Source organism: Aythya marila (assembly GCF_965140915.1).
Source record: "Aythya marila genome assembly, chromosome: 2".
Taxonomy (NCBI): Eukaryota; Metazoa; Chordata; class Aves; order Anseriformes; family Anatidae; genus Aythya; species Aythya marila.
The window spans coordinates 147869532-147891988 of NC_139043.1; the positions used below are offsets into that span (position 1 = coordinate 147869532).

The following is a 22457-nucleotide window of genomic DNA, read 5'->3' on the forward strand; positions in this document are numbered from 1 at the left end:
TGAGACCTCTTTAGTTCTGATAAAGCAACTGTCGCTGCCTTGGGAGCATTCTGAACCATTCCACTAACGTTTCTGAAACTAAAGTGCTACTTGTTGCCAGCTTTCTATTTTTACAAATTATTCTTTACCCATAGACAGGTACCATAATAAGAAAACTGTATATTTTTATTTTTTTTTTAAGCACAGATATTTCAGAAGTGACATTAACTTCACTAAAAAGTTTGCCTCTCAAAAATGTAGTTCTACAATATAGAATGACATAATAAATTATTTTTTTAAACTATCAATAGATTATATCCATGTGGCGTGAATGCCATCTGAAATCCCCACAATTATTTGCACAGTGTTCAGTATCTAAGCATTAATTATCTTCCTTACACTAAAGAAATATTGGGTACTCTTACACAAAGAAAAGAAACTATTTTATTTCTATCAGCGCACATGATACTGGAAACACACAGATTTCTTGCTCATATTCATATTTATATCTGAAGACAAAGTACATAGCTTGGGACTAGGAGGAAAGGGAATCTAGAGAGAGGGAGGAAGGTCAAGAAACACTTACAATTTGGTTTCATAATCCTTCCAGGCTTTGTCAAAAGGCTTTTTGAGGTCCTTCGGAAACAGAAAAATTACTTAAAACATTTTTAAAACTTTGTTTTTAAAGTTAAGGTATCAAGTCATAAATTGTAACAAAAAACTTTCTTTTTTTTAATAGACTCTCAAATAACTATTGAAAAAAATCATTTCTGAACCTTGTGAATTATTGCTTTCTTGTGCATCTTACAACAAGCATTTACAATGAAATTCTAATGAAGCATCTGAAATTGTAGCCATGGCAAATTTTTATTTTCCTCTACAAAGATACTAATGGATGCCAACATAAGAAACAATCTCATGGTGAATGGAAGAGCCTGGATGACAGCAGACCCTAAAAGCATTTCCATAAATATAAAGCTCATTTTCAACACTTACCCCTTTGACACCTTTTAAGTCTCCTTTTAAGAGAGAATCCAGCGTGAAAATAACATTGTGGCTTAAGCCCTGGAGCTGCAATGAAAAAAACAAAACAAAACAAAACATGACACTGCTGCTATTTAAAAGTTTATTATGATTTTATCAAACCATGAGACATGCCAACATGTCTTATAACTTCACTAATGAAGTTGCGACCATCTCAAATTTTCTAAATTAATAGGAAATGAAAGTCTGGAAAGAATTAATAAACATTCACTTGAATCAGAGAGAAAGGCTTAACAGTTAGCCTTTACATATACAGGGTGATATAAAAACTGATTTTTAAAAAGAGCACATAGTTAAGTTCTGAAAACATCAAGATAATCTTCAGTCTTTTTAAGCTCATAGTTGAATACTGTTTAATTATTTAGGAAGCCTGTTAGCTAGGGGAGTGGGGGGGGGAATGAATAATTTTATTTATTTTTTTTTAAAAAAACTTCTTGAGTAAGAAGCAAGGACCTGCTGTGCTACAGGCAGGTAACGTGCAAGGCACACGTTAATTCACCTACCAACTTAAATTGCAATGATTTCTCAGGTCTTCGACTGTTCCTAACTACTTGAACTACTTGGGAAAACTGTTCTTCTCCTTGCCTGGTATAGAAATGTGGCATCTGCTTAGATACTCAATAGTTTGAATTTCACCCCATTAAATTACTGCCTGGTTGATTACATATCAGTGGAAATGCTCCTGACAGTAGAAAAATCTATCACCATACTCCCATCTGAACACGTGCGGGTATGTCTGATTGCTGAAAAATCATATCAGTGATGTGTATCAGTATTATTCTAGTCTAGTACCCACAAGAAAAGTGGGTTGACTCTCCTAGTCCACTGCTTCCTTCATTTCTTCCTAAATATATCTGTGAATTCTTCAGCTCCTTGCTAATTTTATAGTTTCCTCATGAGGGGAGTGGAGGGGCAGGTGCTGAGCTCTGCTCTCTGGGGACAGCGACAGGACCTGAGGGAACAGCATGGAGCTGGGACAGGGGAGGGTCAGGCTGGGTGTTAGGGAAAGGGTCTGCACCCAGAGGTGGTCGGGCACTGGGACAGGCTCCCCAGGGCAGTGGTCATGGCACCGAGCCTGCTGGAGTTCAAGAAGCCTTTGGACAACACTCTCAGACACATGGTCTGATTTTGGGGTGATCCTGTGTGGAGCCAGGAGCTGGATTCAATGATCCCTGTGGATCCCTTCCAACTCAGTATCCTATGATTCTATGATCTCAGAAATAGGACAAACAGGATGTTCTTCTTCATTGTCATGTAATGGCAACTCTCAGTTTCTTTTCCACTGGACCTCAATTTCTATTCTTGTATCGTGAACAACTTTTGTTGCCGGTGTAATTGTATTGTATTGATGCTTAAGCAGAACAGTTGGTCAACAAAGCAGACTTGCTTACAGAGAGAAAAGAGGTGAAAAGCTGTTATGAAATGCTGCAATATTTGTAAAATAAGCTTGCTTGAGACTGGTAAATGAACAAAATTTTGCAATAGCCAATTTTACAATCTGTCAACAAGAATTTAGGTAGATAATGTTTCATGGACCAGCTGAAATAGTATGATGTAGCCTTGAACACATCAGGTGTGGCTCAAGTCAAAGAGTTTTTTCTTCTTAACGATGACTACTTAAAACACCACCACCACAAAAACAACAAAACAAACAAAAAATCCTGTAATTCTTGCTTGCCAGGCAAAAGAAGATAAAAAAAATTCTGTAGAAGCCCTGCAAGAAATCCTGTGGTCCAACAGAGAGCTTCCAAGAAACGAGTTCTAGCCTCAAACTATCCAATTTAACACACATTTTAAAATACTGATTTTAATTGCATGCTAAAAGAAGCTTAAAGGAGACTAAAATGACCCAGAATGACAGAAGTCTTCAGAGAAGAAAGCAGGCCCCTGGCATATCTACTGTTCTTTAAAATTTCCAACACTGAAACAAATGAGATGATCCTGGTAATAGGATCACTGGAATTGGAATAACTAAGAATCAGCTAGAAAATCAGCTGTCATTCCTCTTTAGCTTCTTCTGGAATCTGTAAATTCGTGGGAAAAATATGTGTTTTTTTTTTTTTTTTTAAATCAGGTATAAGATATTATGAAAGTTTCTTTTTTTTTTTTTTTTTTTTAATTAGATATAAGAATCCAGGAACAATAAATTAAACCATCGAGTTCAAAAGCAATAGAACTGATATTTCAAAGCAGTTAACTTCAGCACTCTGAAGGAACCCACCACACTCAGTGCCAAGCACAACATTCATTCAAGAAATCCTTAGACAAAGTAATGGAAATAATACCTAACAAGGGCTACAAACCAAAAGATACAGCCTCCAGCTCCAAAGTCTCAGCTGCAGATGGTTTTATGGTCACAGCACAGAAGTCAAAGCCAAGGTATCGGTTACATGGAGCTTTGACCTGACCTAAGGCAGCTGTGATTGTGCTGGGGGCTCTCCGGATTCAGAGACAGCAGCCACCAAATGCTGCAGGGGTTGGGGAAAGACCAACTCTTACGTGATTCCACCTTACACCAGCTGAAAGTCCCTGATGCAGAAATAATCGAGGACTAGAGAGAAACACGGAGTTCATTTGTGACGACAAAGAACTTCAAGCTACGAGAAGAAGTTCTTCAAGTTGAAGTTCTTCAAGAACTTCAATGATAATTCAATTTGAATTATTTCTTAGGTGAGTAACATCATTCAGTGCTAAAAAAGTAAACAAAATCAGATGTCCCCATAACAAAGTATCTGCCTGTAACAATGATGTCCATTTACTTGTGCCAGCCTGCACTGGTTTTGGCTGGGATAAGGTTAGTTTTCTTCACAGTAGCTGAAGAAAACCATAGTGCTATGGTTTGGATTTGTGGTGAAAAATGGTGTTGATCATACAGCAATGGTTTAGCTGTTGCTGAACAGTGCTCAAAAAGAGCCATGTTTTTTTTTTCCTGTTTCTCATAATGTGGAGATGCATATGTTAGGAGGGGATACAGCCAGGACAGCTGACCCTAACCTAACCAAAGGGAGATTTCACAAAATTACAGAATGGTTTGGATTGGAAGGGACCTTAAAGATAACTTAGTTCCATGCCCCCTGTCCTGGGCAGGGACACCTGCCGCTAGGAGGGGACTGGAAATACTTCAAGTGATGCCAAGAAGGATGTCAAGAAAGCTCCTGGAAGTTTTACAGTTGAAAGAAAGGCTGCAACATTTGCTATACCTTACATACCAAAAGACTTGGAGAGAGCCCAGCTACAAGAAAAATATAAAATTGATGCTTCCACTTTCTGAATATAATGGCAATTAAACCCATAAATTGCACATTCGCAGGAAATGGGGCTTCATTAGTTTCAGCGTTCAAAGATCTGTTTGCTGTGACTGGTTTTATTATTCATCTCTCATCAGAAGAAAAAGGCCTAATACTAATTTTAGATAAGAAAAACCTTTATTTTCATAAAAAGAAAAAAACCTTTACATCATCTTCAAAAGCCTAGTATTTAAGCAATGGATACTTTGTATACAAGAGGGAAAATGGAGTACTAACATCAGCTAAGCATCATTCCCAAATCATTAGTTTTTTCCAAGAGGTGAAAGTTTCTGTTTGAAGTAAGATAAAAAGAACCATAACTAATGGTATTTTTAACCAGAAAGATTTGAAATCACAGAATGAGTTAGAATTAAGGTCCACAGAATACCTTAAATCACTTGAGAATGAAAGCTCAAGATTTTCATCTTTCCTCTTAATTGCCAATTAAAAATGAAACACAGCAAATTTGTAGTAACATTCTTTCTACAGATAATCTCTACATGTAGTATTTTGTTAGTTTCCGAAAAAAAAACAGAAAGCATCTTTAAAATTATCAGGAACATGAAGTACAATACATAAGAATGTACTGTACCACCTTATTTTGAAAAAAAATAAAAAAACAAAAAATGAAATCTCTCACCAGGTTCTTCAGCAGCGTTGATAATTCTTTAGTAAGCGTGGAAAATTTTACAAAAGCTGTGCCAAGATCTGGATTATCCCGACTTAAAAAATTACTTCCAAATTTGTCTAATACTTGTGCATAGTTTTCTTCATTTTGAACATGATCTGCAAAGAAAAAAAGTCAAAAGTTTCTTGTAAACAGTATTATTTTAATATAGCTCAAAATGTATTGCAATGTCGTAAAAAACAGCATTCTTTCCAAAAAAGCCACAAAATAACGCATTTACTAAAAACTATTATTTATTTATTTTTTAAATATTTAAAGGGATTAATAGGGAGACATATATGCTTCTTTTAAACCAGACACTTGAATTGGTGTGGAGTACTTGTATTAAGAAACTTCTGTGTCAGTCAATACAATAGTAAGATCAATAGAAGAACAACCAAAACAAAAATATATCCTCATTTTGTGTTGTGTAAACAATTCAGAAATGTATAAAGTGCAGACTGAAGTAGACACTTAATTGCTTGCAGCACAGAATGCTTTCACAGAACAAAAAGTCAGTGGCATCAGATATAAAACCAAGGAAAACAGATCTGAGTCTGATAGCATGTTTAAAAGAAATTTGTCCTACAGGAAAAGATTCCCTTTTAACCTGCAAAACTGTGTTATCCCCGCAGAATATATCCCACAGTATTTGGTATATAGCCAAATAGTTGTTTTAATAGCAAATTTGACATACAGAGAGGTCTGAACCAAGAAAATGAAACTGAAGCCAACAAAAACAAGAGAAATTCTAAACACAAAAATGAAAAAGAAACTCTGAATTACAGACCATTGTTCCTGACCATTGTTTCCTGCTTTTTTTTACCTTCCTGTCTGGTATCTCTTCACTTTTTTTTTTTTCCTTACTTCCATTTTAATGTCTTTAAATAGAGAATCTACTGCTACAGCCGGTTGAGTGACTTTATCATCTCCATCTCTCTTTGAGGAATTTGTTGGTATTAGTTACATAAGCATTTAACTTTAATGAGATTCCTAGTCTAGTCTTTTGTTCCGTAAGCCACAAAGACAAAACCACAGCTATTCCAACTACTGCCTGCTCTGTGCAGTGAAATGAATATGTATATCTATCTAACTGTAGTTGCCAATAGGTACTGTGTTTTTCCCCAAAGGCCCTGCAAAGTTTCATTTTCTGGTTGTATTGCCTGAAACTATCTGAATCACAAGGGAAAAAGAAGAAAAGGGAAAAAAAAAAAAACTGAAAACACCAAAAAAACAGAAAGCTATAAATTTCAAACCAGGCTTAGGGATAATTTCCCACAGTGCATGGATCTACTTTGACATTAACTAAGAGCTGGTTAAGAGTTAAGGAACACTTCCAAGGTATTACAGACACATAAAATAGTCCACTAAGGGTCCAACAAAAAAGTGAATCTCCTATTAGAAGACCAAAAAAAAAAAAAAAAAAAAAAAAAAAAAGTAAAAACAAAACCAAAACAACCACATTGCTTATTTACCAAAAACAAACCCCAAATCCCACAGCAGACAAGTAACATTCTAACATCAGTTATTAACACTGAAGTCTTCAAACAGACAAATATTTAATCATATGTTAATATAGTATCATAGCTTGAACAGTATGTTTTTAGTAGGATTAAAACTGTTCCAAAAGCATATGGTTTCGATCAAATAGGTTAGTATTAAAAGCAAGGAAAACACTATGTAAAAATAAAATATGCATTTTTTTTTGATGTAAAAGCTGTTGCATAAATATACACAGAAGGCTTGAGCTACGAAGGAGCTTTGGCTTATACAGTCCTGAGCTAATAAAGCTCAAAAGTAACCTACTGCTTTGAGGGAGGAGGAAGGGTAATTCAATAAAGTTGGTAGGAAAGCTGTTAGATCATCAAGTCCCTGCGCTTGCAGGGACAGAGTGAAGCACTTCTGACTCCAGCATATCTCCTAGCATTTCCATTTTAAACATTGTGTGTTGTTTCACAGAGCACAGACATTTTCAAGAATAATTCTCAAGGAGACTGAAAAAGAACAAGCCCAAGACTATTTCCTTTATCTGTGGAAAGGCGAAGTAATTCTGCCAGAAAAAGGAAGCAGGAAGCAGATGATTGTCCTCGAACAATATAGAGGAAACTCTCCGGAATCCCATACCACAAGTCACCTACATCTAGGCATCAGGCTGATTACAGAGGTATTCCTTTTACTTTGCACGCAACAAACACACAGCATTCAACTACTGTGTACAAATAAGGCACAGAGGTTTTTGTTTTTGTTTTAATGTAAGTATCAACATAAGTCCTGTGAAAGGCATAAAAATATTTTCATTTTACTAAGATGCATTGTAGCTCTTTACTTGGCCTTAAAGACGCATTGAAAATTAAGTCTATAACGTATCCTATGCTAAAAAGCAGCATATGAAAACCCAGGATGCTTAGAGCAAAGACTGTTTGGAGCTCCAACTCCTCGTTCAAACACAGAAGTGACTTCCCAGTGTCCTAATGTAATTTCCTTTGCATAAAGTTTTAAGTGTGTAAAGTTCGTGCATGGCTTGATGTTTACTTCCTTAGACACAAGTGGTATAGGAAGGACTTCAGTAACCCCCCAGAAACGTGAACACTGACAGCAGTATACACAAACCATGTTTTCCTTCTCAAACTGGCTCATGTGTTCCCAATATTGTAAACAAAGCTCAATATTGTGAATATGTAACAGCTTCCCCAGACATCAACCCACTTCAGCAGCTCCCTGAGAGGTGGTACAAGGACCACAGACATTTTGGGGTGTGCTCTGCTCCCACTGACAATGGGAGCTGTAAGTGGGGTCAGGGGCTCACAAATCATCCCCTCCCCGATGTGTCCTGGCAGGGGAGCCAGTGGCTGAGCCCACGTCTGGATCCCACTAATGCAGGTATGGAGCATTGTCTGTTAAGAGCAGGAAATAACAGACAAAATACAATGAAATTAAAGCCTTAACTCTCCTTTGTCTTAAAGGATTCTGTTCTGACCTGAACTTGTGAACACTGAAGAACAGAAAAGGAGCTAAATAGCTTACAGAAGAAAAATGCATAAACACAACTCCTTCCTTTTAATGATTTGACCTAAATTATGCCTGAAGAATATACAATTTACTGAATTAGATCTGCTTATCTGTTTGAGTCTGAAAAAGAGGAATCACAACTCAGAATCAACTTGGAATTGTTTTAATGATGCATTTATAAAAGTGCTTTGTTCTCTGGGCAGCCAAAGGAAAAATAATAAAGGTCAGAGCCAAGCTGCATTTATGAATGGAAAAACACACACATGAAAAAGACTCAGAAAGAACAAGACAGCTGGCAAAGTTAAAGGGGATGGCAAAAGAAGATATTTGAAATCATAAAGCACGCTTTCTTATTTCATCCTTCAAAAAGCTGAAATGAAATGAAAAAGAGTAGAAAAAATCTTTGACCATTGTATTCTCATCTGTACTTGTTGATAAAGCCTTCTGGACTGAGATTACAGCATGCAAAATAAAGGTCTCTTTCAAAGACATCTAGAGCAAGGTGCAGCTCTGGGAGTTGCAGGTTCTCCACATCACCATGCTCTAAGAGCACCGAGAGAAGACGAGCCATACCAGAAGGGTAAAGGACTTTTTGTATTTGTGTTCATCACTAATGGGCTCAAGCAGCTCTCTGCAAGGATTTCCTTTCAACGCTGCTTCTGAGGGCTTGTATCAAATTTAAGTGCTAACAGGAGAATTCGTAGAAGCTGCAAAATATGAACAGCAGCAAATCACTTAGACCAAGATGCAGAAAAGAAGAACATGTAAACTATATAGTTGTAAAGTAACGCCTCATATTTATAACAGCCTCAATATAACAGCAAAAATGAGACAAATCTAATAGCTGTTTTTAATAAGAGCTCCACAGAGAGCAGAGAATTCAAGTGCACACCAACAGAGCAGGAGCACCTATATATTACTCAGGCAAATTGGTAGGAATTACAGTGCAGAAAAGAACACGCAGATAAATATAAAATGCTAAACAAGAAACACATTTTTTTTTGTGAAATTTTATTTCACAAAAATATTTCCTCTCCCCTGACCTCAAGGAATTGACAGGCACGTAGGGAAAGGAATTACAAGTTCAGCATCCCATTTGGATTCCTGAAAAGATCCATCCCTCACCTAAACATCCAAATGAACTAAGCAAAGGACAACAGGGACGAGCTGCACATACAGAAATAACTGGTCAAAAAAAGATGAGGTGGGGGAAAGGAAGGAAATCAGTTACTTTTCTCTGAGGGATGTCACCAGCGAAGCCCTTTATGAAAGGGCCCACATCATTTAACAAGATATAGTGGAATAGGAAATAAGCTTCATAGAGATAAACTTTGTTTCTTTTTTTAACATACAATACTATGGGTTATTCAGGGCAATAAAAACAAAAGCTGATTCCAGATGTGAAATTAATTTGTCTAAACAGATGTTTACAACAAAAATCCCCGTACTGGAGTTTGGCATCTACCCTTCCCTTACACTCAAGGCAGAAATTGTTCCAGTTCAGCTCATCCTCATGTGAACGCACAGGAAAGCAGATGTAGCTCACCCCAGAAGTCTATGATTTGATGGGCTGAACATCTGCATTAGGCAGCATAACGCACATGGGGAAGCCCCCCTAATTTTAAGAAATCATCATGTCTAGTTATACAACCAAGTCCTGGAGTAACAACGCCTCGATATTCAGCAACCAAGCAAAACAAAGCTGAGCCATGAGAAATGGTTAAGAAATATTAGAGGATGCTAATCCTAAAACTAGAGGATGCAACAGAGAAGGATAAACCATCCTTGTGTGTTTAAACCCTCCATACGATGCGTAGTTCCTGTCCCTGTCGCACCAAATGCTCTCTTCTTCCTTCCTCTTTAAAATGAAAATGTTATGCTGCCATTTTGGAGAAAGACAGTAAGGATGGTTGAACGTATGTGACAGTTTATGTAATAAAAACAAATAAAAAAGATATTGTGGCTGACAAGGCAATCCATATCGTTCAACAGGTAGAACAGCTGACACTGAATCTAATAGGGGTTCACCTGCAAAGACCAGTCCTCTAACACTACTCCAGCAAGTTTGGGTCTCCAAAATCCCCTACTAACTCTTATACCTCAAATTTTCCGTGGGCATTAAGAACATGGGAAAGTCCCTCAATTTCACATCAAATGGTCCAAAGGAGACATGTACAGGGCCAGTCTGCTTCTCAGGGGATTTGGGGCCTGAATAGGATGCTCCTTTGCAAAGGAGCGAGAGTGCCTTGAATCAGACTGATTCAAGGATGTGAATGCTGAAGGTTTACATGAATTTATAATATTTTATTAATCTTGACTGAAGTAATTCCATATCTTCATAACATTGCAAGCTAAAAAGAAAAAAGAAAAGTAATGAATAACCCCCCCAATCTTTGCACTGTTCTGCTATTTCTTCAAGCATCCTCTATTTATCATTGCAGGAGACCTGATGAACTGCTTGTCCCACACAGTACCTTTGATCTTGCATGCCACTTCATGTTTTTATTTCTCTGTTGTTTAAATTCTTTTGACTATATCTGGAAGTCATACTGTAGAAATAGAACTATTAGTAATAATTAAAAAAACACTACTGAAAATCTACAGCAAAACTGACTGCAATCTACTGCTCTTAGAATTCAGACTCGATGTTATGGGGAAGCTAGTGAGAACAGATTTGCCATTAGTTCATGGAGCAGTCACATAAGATAGGTTCCTATTACACATTCCCTGTATCACGACAGAAATAAATCACAAGCTGTATATGAAAGAAGTGGTGAGAATGAGGTATTAATTTGTTATCTCTGGATTTCATAAAAAGTACTTTCCATAACAGTACATTCTGGCAGAAAAAAAAATAAATAGGAAGGGATCTTTAAGGGATTTCCACATTTCTGTGCTGGTATGATTTCATTTCCACAGGCGTAGTTCCAAATCTAAATCTGACAGATGGGGGAGGGCCAAGCACAAAAAGCAAACATCTTTGGGTGACATTTAAATTCTCTTAGTAAAAGAGGAGTGTCCCTTGAGGTTCATTATTCAGCAACAAAGAGAAAACCCAACATACCACAGGGCTGGAGTGCTCGGGTATTCTGAAGAATTGCGTATGAAACATTATACTGTGTAAATGGCACTATCCAAACGTTAACCTCAGGCAAAAACAAACAGACAAACAAAAGACACAGAAAAAATCAAATACCCACACCCCAATACAACCCCCCAAAATTCTAGCTATGACTTTTGGTAGAGTATAAATTGGTTTACTGATCTCAAAAGAGAAGAATCTGTATTAAAGCTGAATAACCATCCGTCATCAGTCTGGCTAGAGTTCTCAAAGGAGATTAGGAAGCACAGGAGATGCAAAAAACATTTCCTGCTCTAGAATTTTAGATAAGGTTTAGCAAACAATAAAGTTTTTAAACAAAACAATTTCAATTTCAAGTTCTCAAAAATATAGAGGCTTCCCTCATGAAAACAGTCAGCTAAATTTTGCCTGAACAATGGGACAGAGCTCAATACATGACAATGCATTCCACAGCTGTTTCTAGCATGCTTTACATGAAGATAAACATCAGCAAAATCCACTTTCACCAGAGAAGCATAAAATAGATGCCTTAGCTATTCTCTTTGTACAAGCAGGAAAAGGGAGTTTGAGGTTTAATTAGCTCAATATTTTTATATCAACTTATACAAGCTTCCACACGTATAATAAAAACTTCCACTTTTTTTTTCTCCTCTTACTAATCCTAGTTTATCAGTTACTATACAAATTGCCTCCTGTGCACATTTTCAAATTATACTGTAGCCTATTACCACAGCATTCTGAAGAGGGAGCTAGAGTATTAGGAACGGTATGAATTCTTTTGAAGAGAGCACTAACTTGTACTTTCAAAACAATACTTTTTAAAAAAAGAAAAAAAAAAAAGGAGAAAAACAGCTACCAAATTATCTTTTTAAGTTCTTTTTAAGTACTAAGACAGCCAATGGAAACCATTAACCAACCTGCTATTACTTCTACTCGATGCGACAAATTCATAACATAGCACGGCCTACTTACAAACACTTAAAATAATATTACTTTTGTAACAAAACTCAAACCAAACAATGGGTAAAAATCCCCAGTAACGTTTAAAACATGATGAAAACTTGTCACATATTCGATGATGTCCAGCAGCTTTAAAGTTCAGTAAATAGGTACTTTCAAATAGAAAGAGCTGCTTGGAACATCTGAGTACTTTTAAAAGCATTAAAGTAAATACACATTTAATCAAGTACTATTCTCATTTTGTACCTGGCTTCACATCCTATTAGGAAAAAAACACTCAGCAGCAGCAGAAGTTATAGAAAAGCTAATCAAAATATGATGCAAGTAGCACAACGTTAGTGATTAGCAGAAGCATGAAGAACCTACAATTCATTAAAAGCTCACACACATCCATAAACTGGAGTCAATGGGACAACAAAAACATTGTCAAAACAACACAGGAACAGTCATTTTGGTTTTAAACTAAGGCCATTAAAAGTGTCTCTGCAAAAGGAAAATGCTTGCTAAATTCATAATTTCTGCTGGGGAACAGGAACTGGGATTTACTAAACCCCATTATTCACAACCAGATGGTTACTAGAAGGTGTACAGCTCTGCTACCATATTTGTGTTTGACTTTTTTTTTTTTTTTAACCTTAAAAGAAACAGAGGTATAAGACATTTAACACATCTTTAAAACCCAGTTTGTGTTTTGAGCGGTGTTTGATCATCATTTGTTACTGAACTCTGATTATTGATTCATACTCTAACCACCTATCCTTCCACCAAAGTCACTACTACAGCTTCAATGCAACATCAACAGCTTCTGCAAAACTGCAAAATAATGGTAAGCCTCCACTATTTAGGCATACAAGTGAGATATGCCATTTTTATTGTGTTACTAGTAGAAAGCAAATGCTGAAGGAACAAAATACATCCAGCTGTAGATTTTTTTTCCTAGAAGTTTTTAACAAGTTATCCTTCTTATTTCACCTAGAAGTGTGCTCTATATATATTCAACCCAGGATACCACCTTAGGACACTGCCTTATAGCTGCTCTAGTTGAAGAAACCTGCTAGAAATTTTAAGGCAGCAGGAAAAATTTCCTCATGGAAATTCTCCTAGAGGCCTTTAGGAAGCACTACGAGGGTAAAAGAACAGGAAAACATTGCTTCTGATTTTGCATCAAACCAAAGTAAGTTTTTAAACATTTAATCTTAACACTGGTAAACAGATAAGCATCCTACATGCTATGTACTTAAACAGCATAAATTGTAAGACACACTTTTCAAACTTGAAATCAAATTATTAGGTTCTCATGTAGAACTGGAAACAATGTCTTACCTTGGCCTGAATTATATATTGCTTTCACAGATTTTTTTACTTTCTGTAGTGCAGTTCTGTCTTGATCCAATGCCTGTGAAAACAACAAATAAAGGAACTTTATATATGTCCTTAATCAATCAAAAGAATACACTAAAACATTTAAAAACACAAAATGTGTAGTTTCACAGGCTGGAAAAAAATTGCCAATACAACACATGCAGCCTGCAGGAAGGTCTCAGGTCATTCTGCCCCTTCAAGCTGCATTAAAGAACTGATGTGAAAATGATCTGGAGGCAGAGAAGAGCAACAGTGACAAAACTAAAAGAAAAAAATGAAACTATTTTAGTTTTGCAATAGGACAAAGCATTTATTCAAAATGTAACATATTTCACACAAGAAACCACCACCAAACAACCAACAGTCAGAAGCTTCTACTGTAACGCTTATTGTTTCTGCTATAACTAAGCTGCTTGTGGACTCCATAGGTTGCCCCTATTAGCCCCGTTCCATCTACAGAGACAAAATATATTCTCATATATAAGTACGTATATACCTAATGGGGGGGAATGAGAAGAGGAATGTGAAAGAAATCCATGAAAAATCCTTTTATTCAGTTATAAAAAATTTATAGCAATTACTTTGACAAATACCAGAAGTTTGCACAAGCAACCACACTAACCACTTTCCCCAAGCCCCACAACTTTTATAAATATAGAAGATGAAAATACCAAAGAAAAGGAGGTACGATCTGATTTTGCACAGCACTGAAAAAAGAGTATTTACAAGACTAATATTCAAATATACATTTTCAGGATCCCCTCATGGATTTGAATAGTTTCAAAATCCAGAAGATGAGGTCATTATACAATAATGATGAATTTAGATTAGATTTCTGGACACTTTCTTCTTTGTAAATAACTTAGCTTCCTTACCCTCTTGCAATCTGATGTAAGAAATCTAGTTAAGATAAGAAAGAACTGTTATGATATAGCAAAATATAAAATCAAAATAAACACTACTCTAGACTTGTGGAATGAAGACTTACAGCTTGATACTGGTGCTGTTTGCAGTGATCCAGTTAATTTTGCTTAAGTGTGAGCTTTGGACATCCTGCATGCACAGCACGTTTTACACAAGTCCTGCTGTACACGGAGAATATATAGAAAATAATTTCAACGTTTCTATTTTTTCCCATTTAGATCATAGCTAATTTCCCATAAATGATGTCAGACCGATAATCTTATTTTTTAATCAAGCTGGCAGTGTTTGCCATATAATATTCCCATTCAAGTCACTGAAAATTGGATAACGCACTCAGAATTATTGTCAGGATAGCAGCCCAGCTAATCTGTCAGCTGGAGCAGACCACAAATTTCCCATGGCAGGGCTGCCTGGGTAGCTATCATTATCCACTGGAGGAAACTTGGAAGCCTGAAGCTCCTGGGGGTCTGGTATCTGAAGAGTGGTGAACTGATGCCGAACTTGTTCCTCAGCAGGCAGAAAGGCAGCCACGCTCATGGCATAGTGCATCTTCTCAGAGAGGGTCACCACCAGCAATGGTATGGATGAAAACTTCCTAAATTTTTACTGTCCAAACTGAGATGATTGCAGTGCACAGTGGTAGGCATCAAGAATCTCAAAAACAAAACAAAAACCACTACCACCAAACAAGAACCACCACAACCACCACCACCACACCACGGCAGCCGCTCCAGGACAACAGGAGCGCAGAGAATTGGAGGTGGTGGTGGTCACATACACCAAGGCTCTGGTTCACAGCAACAAGAATTTCAGTGTATGCATGAACCAACTGAGAGAGAAACCAGCTGAACTATCTCAGTTCTTTTAGGGTGGCCCAAGTTCAACAAAGCAAAGTGTATTACAATTGAACAATACATGAAAATCTGGAAGAAAAAGTAGAATTTCTGTTCTTTAACATGCAACTAAAAACCACCAGATTCTTAACCACACAAGCATTTCTACAGTTGAAATAACTAGAAAATTCGCAACCACAGAGTTTAAAAAATGTTTTCTAATACTGTTTAATCCACTTTCCATTTGCATCAGAACTAACTCAAACAGTCAGAATTAACAAATATTTCTTCTGCTCCACAATGCAATGCTTGCTTTTACTTGACTTCTAGACATCTAGACAGAAAGAGTTAAATTTTTTACATTTAATAAAATATTAAGAACTCTGTGTTCTTTTTCAAGCCAGTGCACAGCAGGCAATTCTTCTCAGATTCCTTTGCAAGAGCTGTCAAAAGCTTTGGCTTCTGTCTGCGTGCTATGCCAGACAGTCACTATCAGACATTTCCACTGAACTTCTCCATCTTCAACTAGCAGAAAAGACAGTGTGATTCACTAATTTATTGAGTGTTTGAGTGCAGGGTAGTATAAGAAATCAAAACCAACATTTTGGAAAAGGACAAATGTTAAGGTTGATGAGACTCAGAAATACAACTCAGTGTGATGTTCTAATACTGAAGCAAACTGGACACCCAGAAAACAATACCAAAGTGGAATCTTTCTTGGAGTTTGCTCCTAAAGATGTCAATCCGGAAAAATTAGAACAGGTAGGCTAGAAAAATTTCACAAATTGGACTTTGATATTCAATTACATTTAGTCACTAATATGGAGGGAAGAGGAAAGGGAACATTCATTACTTTGAGAGCAGTCACTGAGCAAAGCCATATACAGAGATGACATCCACTGCCTGAAGGAACCAGAGACCTAAAATCGGAATGACACTACAGCTCATTTTTTTTATTTTTTTATTTTTATACTTGCAAACACAAGCTTTATATGAACTAATTTGTCACAGTCCAAAATTCTTTAAATAAAATAAATCCACACGCACTTGTAACTATATATCAGGGCAGCGCAGAAAATGCCTACCACAGATGGAACTCAATGCTACATAGGATTCTAGGCATCCAAACCCTGTTATCTCGTTTTTGATTTAAAATACATACATACATACATATATATATATATATATATATATATAAATATGCAGACATTTTGTTTCTAAATAAATTACATTCCTCTTGAAGCCTTTTGCTCATAATTTATAGCTGCATTCTGCTGCCGAGGCAGTACGCTGCACTCAACGCTCGATTCCATTTTTATTCCCGAGTAATATAACCTTTGCAATATGTTAAACAAGGAAGACACAGTCTTGCTCACCCCAGTTACGTGAAAGCATGTTTTTGCAATATCTGTTCGTTTTATTTTGCAGTATTTAGAATACTAGGTATTTTTATTCCCCAATGTGGAAAAGACAAATGACAATGTTCCCATAAAAGTGATGTACTTTTTTATTATTGAAATGTATCATGTCTTAGAGAACCAAGGAATTCTCTGACACAAATCTTCAGGTACTCAGACATGCTCCTGGCTACCTTCCTGTATACCTCAACTCTTCCTCATCACCATCCATTCATTCCTGGAAAATACTTCTTTCTTCATTGCTATGATATGATCTCCCAAGACATCTTTTTAACTTCCTTGGGAGAACATTTTCTTACCCTCTGAATACTTTGAAGCATTCTGAAGAGACAGATTATTAAAAGGTACCTGCAAACACAGGTTTGCTACCTCCTTGGTTGAATAATGCTTTATTCTCAAAACCAGGTCATCTTGGAGACAACCTCCATATTTATTCAAAAATAATGCAAATACAGCATTCATATAAAAAGCCTTGAGACACACTTGTGAAAAGAAAAAAACAACACACACACTCCACTTTCAATCTAATTATATAAAACTAAACAAGCAAAGCTGCTTGCTCTTCATAGCAGCAGATTTGCTATGCATGATCCCTGAGATATGGCCTGTTAAGGTTTCATCTTCCTTCACTCCCTTGGGTTGAGGCGTCCACACAGGCGCTGCTTTTGACTCTCTTTAGAACCTCATCTCTTCTGAATGAAGCATAGCTTATTTTTGGACCAAGTTCTATTTTAATAGCTGCTAAATATTAAACCAGAAATTACCCTACTGTGCAGTACGAGAAGTGCTAGATGCTGGATTTCTATCTTTGATGTACAAAACCTGCCAAGGTTGCATTTAGACAAACTACTAATTGTTTCTTTAGAAGCTTGGGCCTTTTTAGCACCCTTGTATACATATATGTACATACATACATTTGTGTGCATGTGTGAAGATACAAATCTTTGTATCTGTATGCACATGCATGTCAGTCTATACACTAGAGACCATAATTACAATCATTTAAAGGTACTTGCTCCTAATAAGCATGAAGACATGGTTTGACCAACACAGAAATCTTCCTTTCTTGACTGACGTATAAACCACTCTTACAGGTACTGATCGCAGAAGCATTTCTTATATACACAAAATTTAGCTCTTCTAGACACTGACACTGTGACACATGGACACTGTGCTAGGGGCAGACATTTGCAGAGGATGCTGTGGCCCCTTACTTCCATTAAATCTAATAAAAACTCCAGTCTCAGTTGTTGCCTGTGCTTTGTGCACTTTTACAGATGGAAGACAAGACTAAAACTGATTTGTTTCAACCTTACAATAATAAAAAGTTGAGTGGCTCAAGATACTGACAATCACATTTATATATCAGCAAATGTTATTATCATCTTCAATTAGACTTAATCCAGACAAAATACATTTTCCAGCTGGAACAAACTGCTCATCTATGTACCAGAGGTTTAGAATTTCACTAAATATTTAGGAGGTTAGCCCTAAAAATTTTCATGCCCAAAGCCCACCCACAAAAATAATATACCAAACCAGAAATGTTTTAAACAATTACAATATTTTGCTTAAGACAAACCCATGGCAGAAGCCTGAAGGCCATCCAAGCATGCATGTGTATTTGTGACAAAACAAAACAAAAAAACAAACAAACAAAAAAAACAAACAAAATCCAACCCTCCATGTATTTTAAGAAATTAATTTCATATATAAAGTAATCCATGTGAAGCATAAAATATTTGAGGTCAGACATGCAAATGGGAATAATAAACACTTGGTAGTCACATGCACGTTTCGTCAGATACAAGGCGTTAAGTTATTTCACAGAAATACATGGGGTGATACATTGGCTTTGAGGGACTATGAGACATCAAAGTCTTTCGCTCACCAGCTTAACCCTGGCACAGAAGTGACTGACATTTACTTGTCTACTACAAATATGTTTCCCATCTGCTCAAGTCCCAGCTGGGATAGCCACGTAACCAAGCAGAGCAAAGGCACCTTACTGGTATTGGACAGGCATTTACCTTTTATATATATATATATATATATATATTTATTCTTAACAATAAAGTCCAGCCTTTGTGGGATGGTTAATAAATGTATATACATTTTTATATATACATATATATATATATATATATACATATATATATATATATAAAATATATATATAATGTATGTAGGTATTATATACCACTGAAACACAGCAACAAAAGAAGCCCTGAAGATTTTTCCAGCAAAATATAACCAAAACAGAAGATGAAAGTAAGCCTCTTGTAGCCTTCCCCCTGAGAAACAGGTGGACTACCAAGCTCTCTTAGTTCTCTATATGGAGATGATTTGGGCCACCCTTCCTTGTCCTTGCCCCTCCACCCTGCTCGTGCTGGCCTTGCCAACCACAAGTTTGCCGTCTGTTTCCAATTGCTACTCTCAGCACATGTCTAAACGACAAAAATAGGGGAGCAGTTAAGAATTTTCTAGAGACACTTAATCCCTTTGAGCAAAAGATGGATACAGAATGGTGTATTTGAACTCATCCTGAATTACTTAAAAACCCAAAGGGTCCAAATGAGAGAAAACGAAACATAAGTGCTTGATGATGTGTTTTTTCACTGTAATAACCAACACCATCATCATTTAGTACACCATTATTTACCAGCTACTCCCAAAATAAGATCAAGTTAATCTTCTCAAAAAATAAAAAAGAGAGTAATTTCCTTGAAGTTTTTACAATTTCCAGGTTGTGTTTAACCACAAACTAATAAAAAGAGCATTGGTAATCAAATTGAAGAAATATGTATCTGCAGAAAATATTTTCTTGGGGTAATGCAACGCTTTACAGACATCCCACCAACGAACTTCTCTTCTATCACATGCTGCTCGCGTTGCATTGGGCTGTGTAACAGCAGCCCCTCTCCAGGCTGATGTACATGGGGAACGCCATCGGCCCGATTGTGTTATCAAGGTCACAGCAGAGGAGCAAATCACTCGCACAGCCTCTAAAAAGAGCTGCAAAAATAACCGTCACTAGATTATTCTTCAAGCATTACTCACATGGCAGGATAGTCAAGATTGCTTATAAAATCTCTATAAAAAGTCAAAAATAGTTAAATTTTAATCTGTCTTGACAACTGCCCTTTGGATCCCCACAGGCAACCACACTCCTACCCAGATGCCTTTACCGCAAGGGCACAACAGCAGCTGCTAATTGCTATCCAGGTATGATTACTTGTAGACAACATGAAATTAGCAGCACGCTTTTCCTAACGAGCACGGAGGTGATCTTTAATCTCGTACATGCTAAGACGCATTTGGGAATATGTAACAGTATTTTGGGAACCTCCATCCTTTATGATGGATATTAATATTTGAGTTCAGCTAATTGTGTGCATAAAGCATCTTTAGAGCTAACTGAAAAACAGAACTATGACATTCGTTTCCAGATCCAGTGATGAGACAGGTAAGATTCCCTTTCTAACTGATGTGTAGGAGATGCTAAAAGCCCTCTCCTAGTGACAACACCTGAGGGGAGCCAGTGACAGATGCAAAATATTCCCCCATGCACAAGCTCTAAAACAGCTCATGCTGGGGATAAACTCATCCGGATGATAAACATCCTTACCTTTACACAGGCATCCACATGCCTCTGAATGTGCACTAATGATAGCACCTCTACTATCACTCATAATATCCAGATTCTCCTCATTATACCAGTCAGCTTAATCACTAATTATTACAAACCTAAGCAAGAACACTGAATGGGTTGGCTTGGAAGGGACCTCAAAGCCTGTCCATTTCCTACTCCCCTGCCATGGGCAACTTTAAAGGCCCAAAGGGAATGATGATCTTAATCCAAGAAAGAAAAGCCCATTCTCTGCTCTTACACACCCCTCGTTACACTTTTTTTTTTTTTTCTTTCCCCAAAGTCAGGTAGAAATGCCTGCGTGCAAATATTTTGAGTGTTTTGAACATCAGTACTGGCTACCAAATAATACTCAACAAAATGGTTTTTTTTCAGTATACAAATATGTAGTTCTGTAGAAGTAGTATATAAGTGAAGTCCTTAATTTATCAAAGATGCTTGTCATTTGGAAAAAAACCAATACCGTATAAAGCATAATTCTTTCAAAAAATCTAACCCCAAAAGCATATTTATGAAAGGCGTAACTAAATACAATTCACAACAGCCCAGAACGGAACAAGGTTATTTTCTAAAACAATCAAAAAATAAATATGTGAGATAACATCCAACAGTTGAGGCAAGGTCTTTCAAAAGTCAACTAGCCAAATAGGAGATAGCACGCAAACAGCACAAACCCAAAACCACTTTCAAAGAACAGACATGCTAGCTGACATGAATTTGTAAGGAAGTAATCTGATTCTTAGTAACTTGACTTGGAAAAAGAAAAAAAAAAAAGCACAAATGAAAGTCCCCAGTCGCTCCCCTCCCACCACACTTGACTGTAAATTTCACTAACAGGGGAGTCCTTCAGCTGCCCCATCACACTTAAATACCACAAAATATTTTCCTTCTTTGTTAGCTCTTTTCTCTTTTCAAACCACAAAATATTTTACAGCATGCGTTGTATTTAAACTGTTATCCCAGTAACTCACAGACATTATCTAGCCAGGGAAGCAAGAGAAACTGGATGTGGATGCGTGAGTTACGGTTATTACCACCTTCTCAGGCAGAAAAATTCTTCAAAGTGTTCTACAGAGATCCGATGAATTTTACAGGAGCTCAAAAATGACATTCAGGGATGAATAAAGTACTCACTCATTCAGCCATCGCCAGCATGACAGTGGTGTTGAAATTGCACAGTACGCTTACCCCTGCCAGCTCTAAATTTGAATCAGTATTATTATTTGTTGATATTTGGTATCAGCTAGCAGCAGAGATATGAAGGACACCAGATACACAGTTGTGGTAGACCAAGCTGTTCCAAAGGGTTACTACTCCTACTGCGGCCACTTTTTTCCCTGCAAATAAAATTGCATCAGCCAGTATTTCTTTTTCTTTACTTCAGAGCAGAAACAACCCATGTTCCTTTGCCTCCCACCTCTGAAGAAATACATAAATGCACACACTGATGTGTGATTGCAATGTTACATTTCAGCATTCAGAGAGAGAGGAAAAATATTCAAAAGTTACATTAGGTTAAAAAAAAAAAAAAAAAAAAAAAAAAAAAAAAAAAAAAAAGGAAGGGGAAGTAGTATTTCCATTACAGCATATAGTTGAAAACTACTGCAGCATTCTGGGACTCAGATGTTTGATTTTTGCTATTGGAGAGGACTATGAGGACAGATTCAATAAGACTTCATCTCAAGCTATGTTAAACTTATGATCACCAGCACGTACTACGAAATTCAGAGCTACGCCCAAATAACCAGCTAGAAGATTCCAGCATTTAATGCTTATCACACCCCATACAATGCAGGGTGACATTGTAGGAGAGTAACAGGAGTGAGGGAAAATATCAAGTCCAGAAACAGTACAGAAAATAAGGACACGTTCCAACACACATTTAAAAAAAAAAAAAAAAAGAAAAAAAAAAAAAGAGGTGGATTACAAAAACAGAAGTAAGTTTTGCGATGTATAATGTTGTACTTCTAATTGCTATGTTTGGTCTTGGGCTAGAGATGACTTACAAAACACCCAAGAGGGTAGGGGGCTCAAAAGGGGGAGATTTTTATTTTTTAAAATCTGAAGTATAATTCAGGTATTAAGTACTAGAGTTAATTTTGAATTTCAACATCATGTTCATCGATACAAACGTTCTCTGAACATACTTAACTTAATAAGGGAAGTTACACGACAGGAGAAGTGGCAATTTGAATAGCCATCACTGTGATACAGAGAACAGAGAAACATAAGGCAGAAAAAAT

General features: G+C 36.8%; 1 protein-coding gene across 2 annotated transcripts in view; it reads right to left on the minus strand.

The window, feature by feature from the left end:
- ASAP1 (ArfGAP with SH3 domain, ankyrin repeat and PH domain 1) overlaps positions 1-22457 on the minus strand; it is a 146072-nt gene that overhangs the window by 58975 nt on the left and 64640 nt on the right. For both annotated transcript variants that reach the window (XM_082753027.1, XM_082753026.1), the window contains exons 4-7: positions 13352-13424; positions 4951-5096; positions 976-1050; positions 566-615 (exon numbers count right to left, since the gene is read on the minus strand). In XM_082753027.1, coding sequence (XP_082609153.1) covers positions 566-615; positions 976-1050; positions 4951-5096; positions 13352-13424 — 344 coding nt within the window. The remainder of the gene's footprint in view (positions 1-565; positions 616-975; positions 1051-4950; positions 5097-13351; positions 13425-22457) is intronic.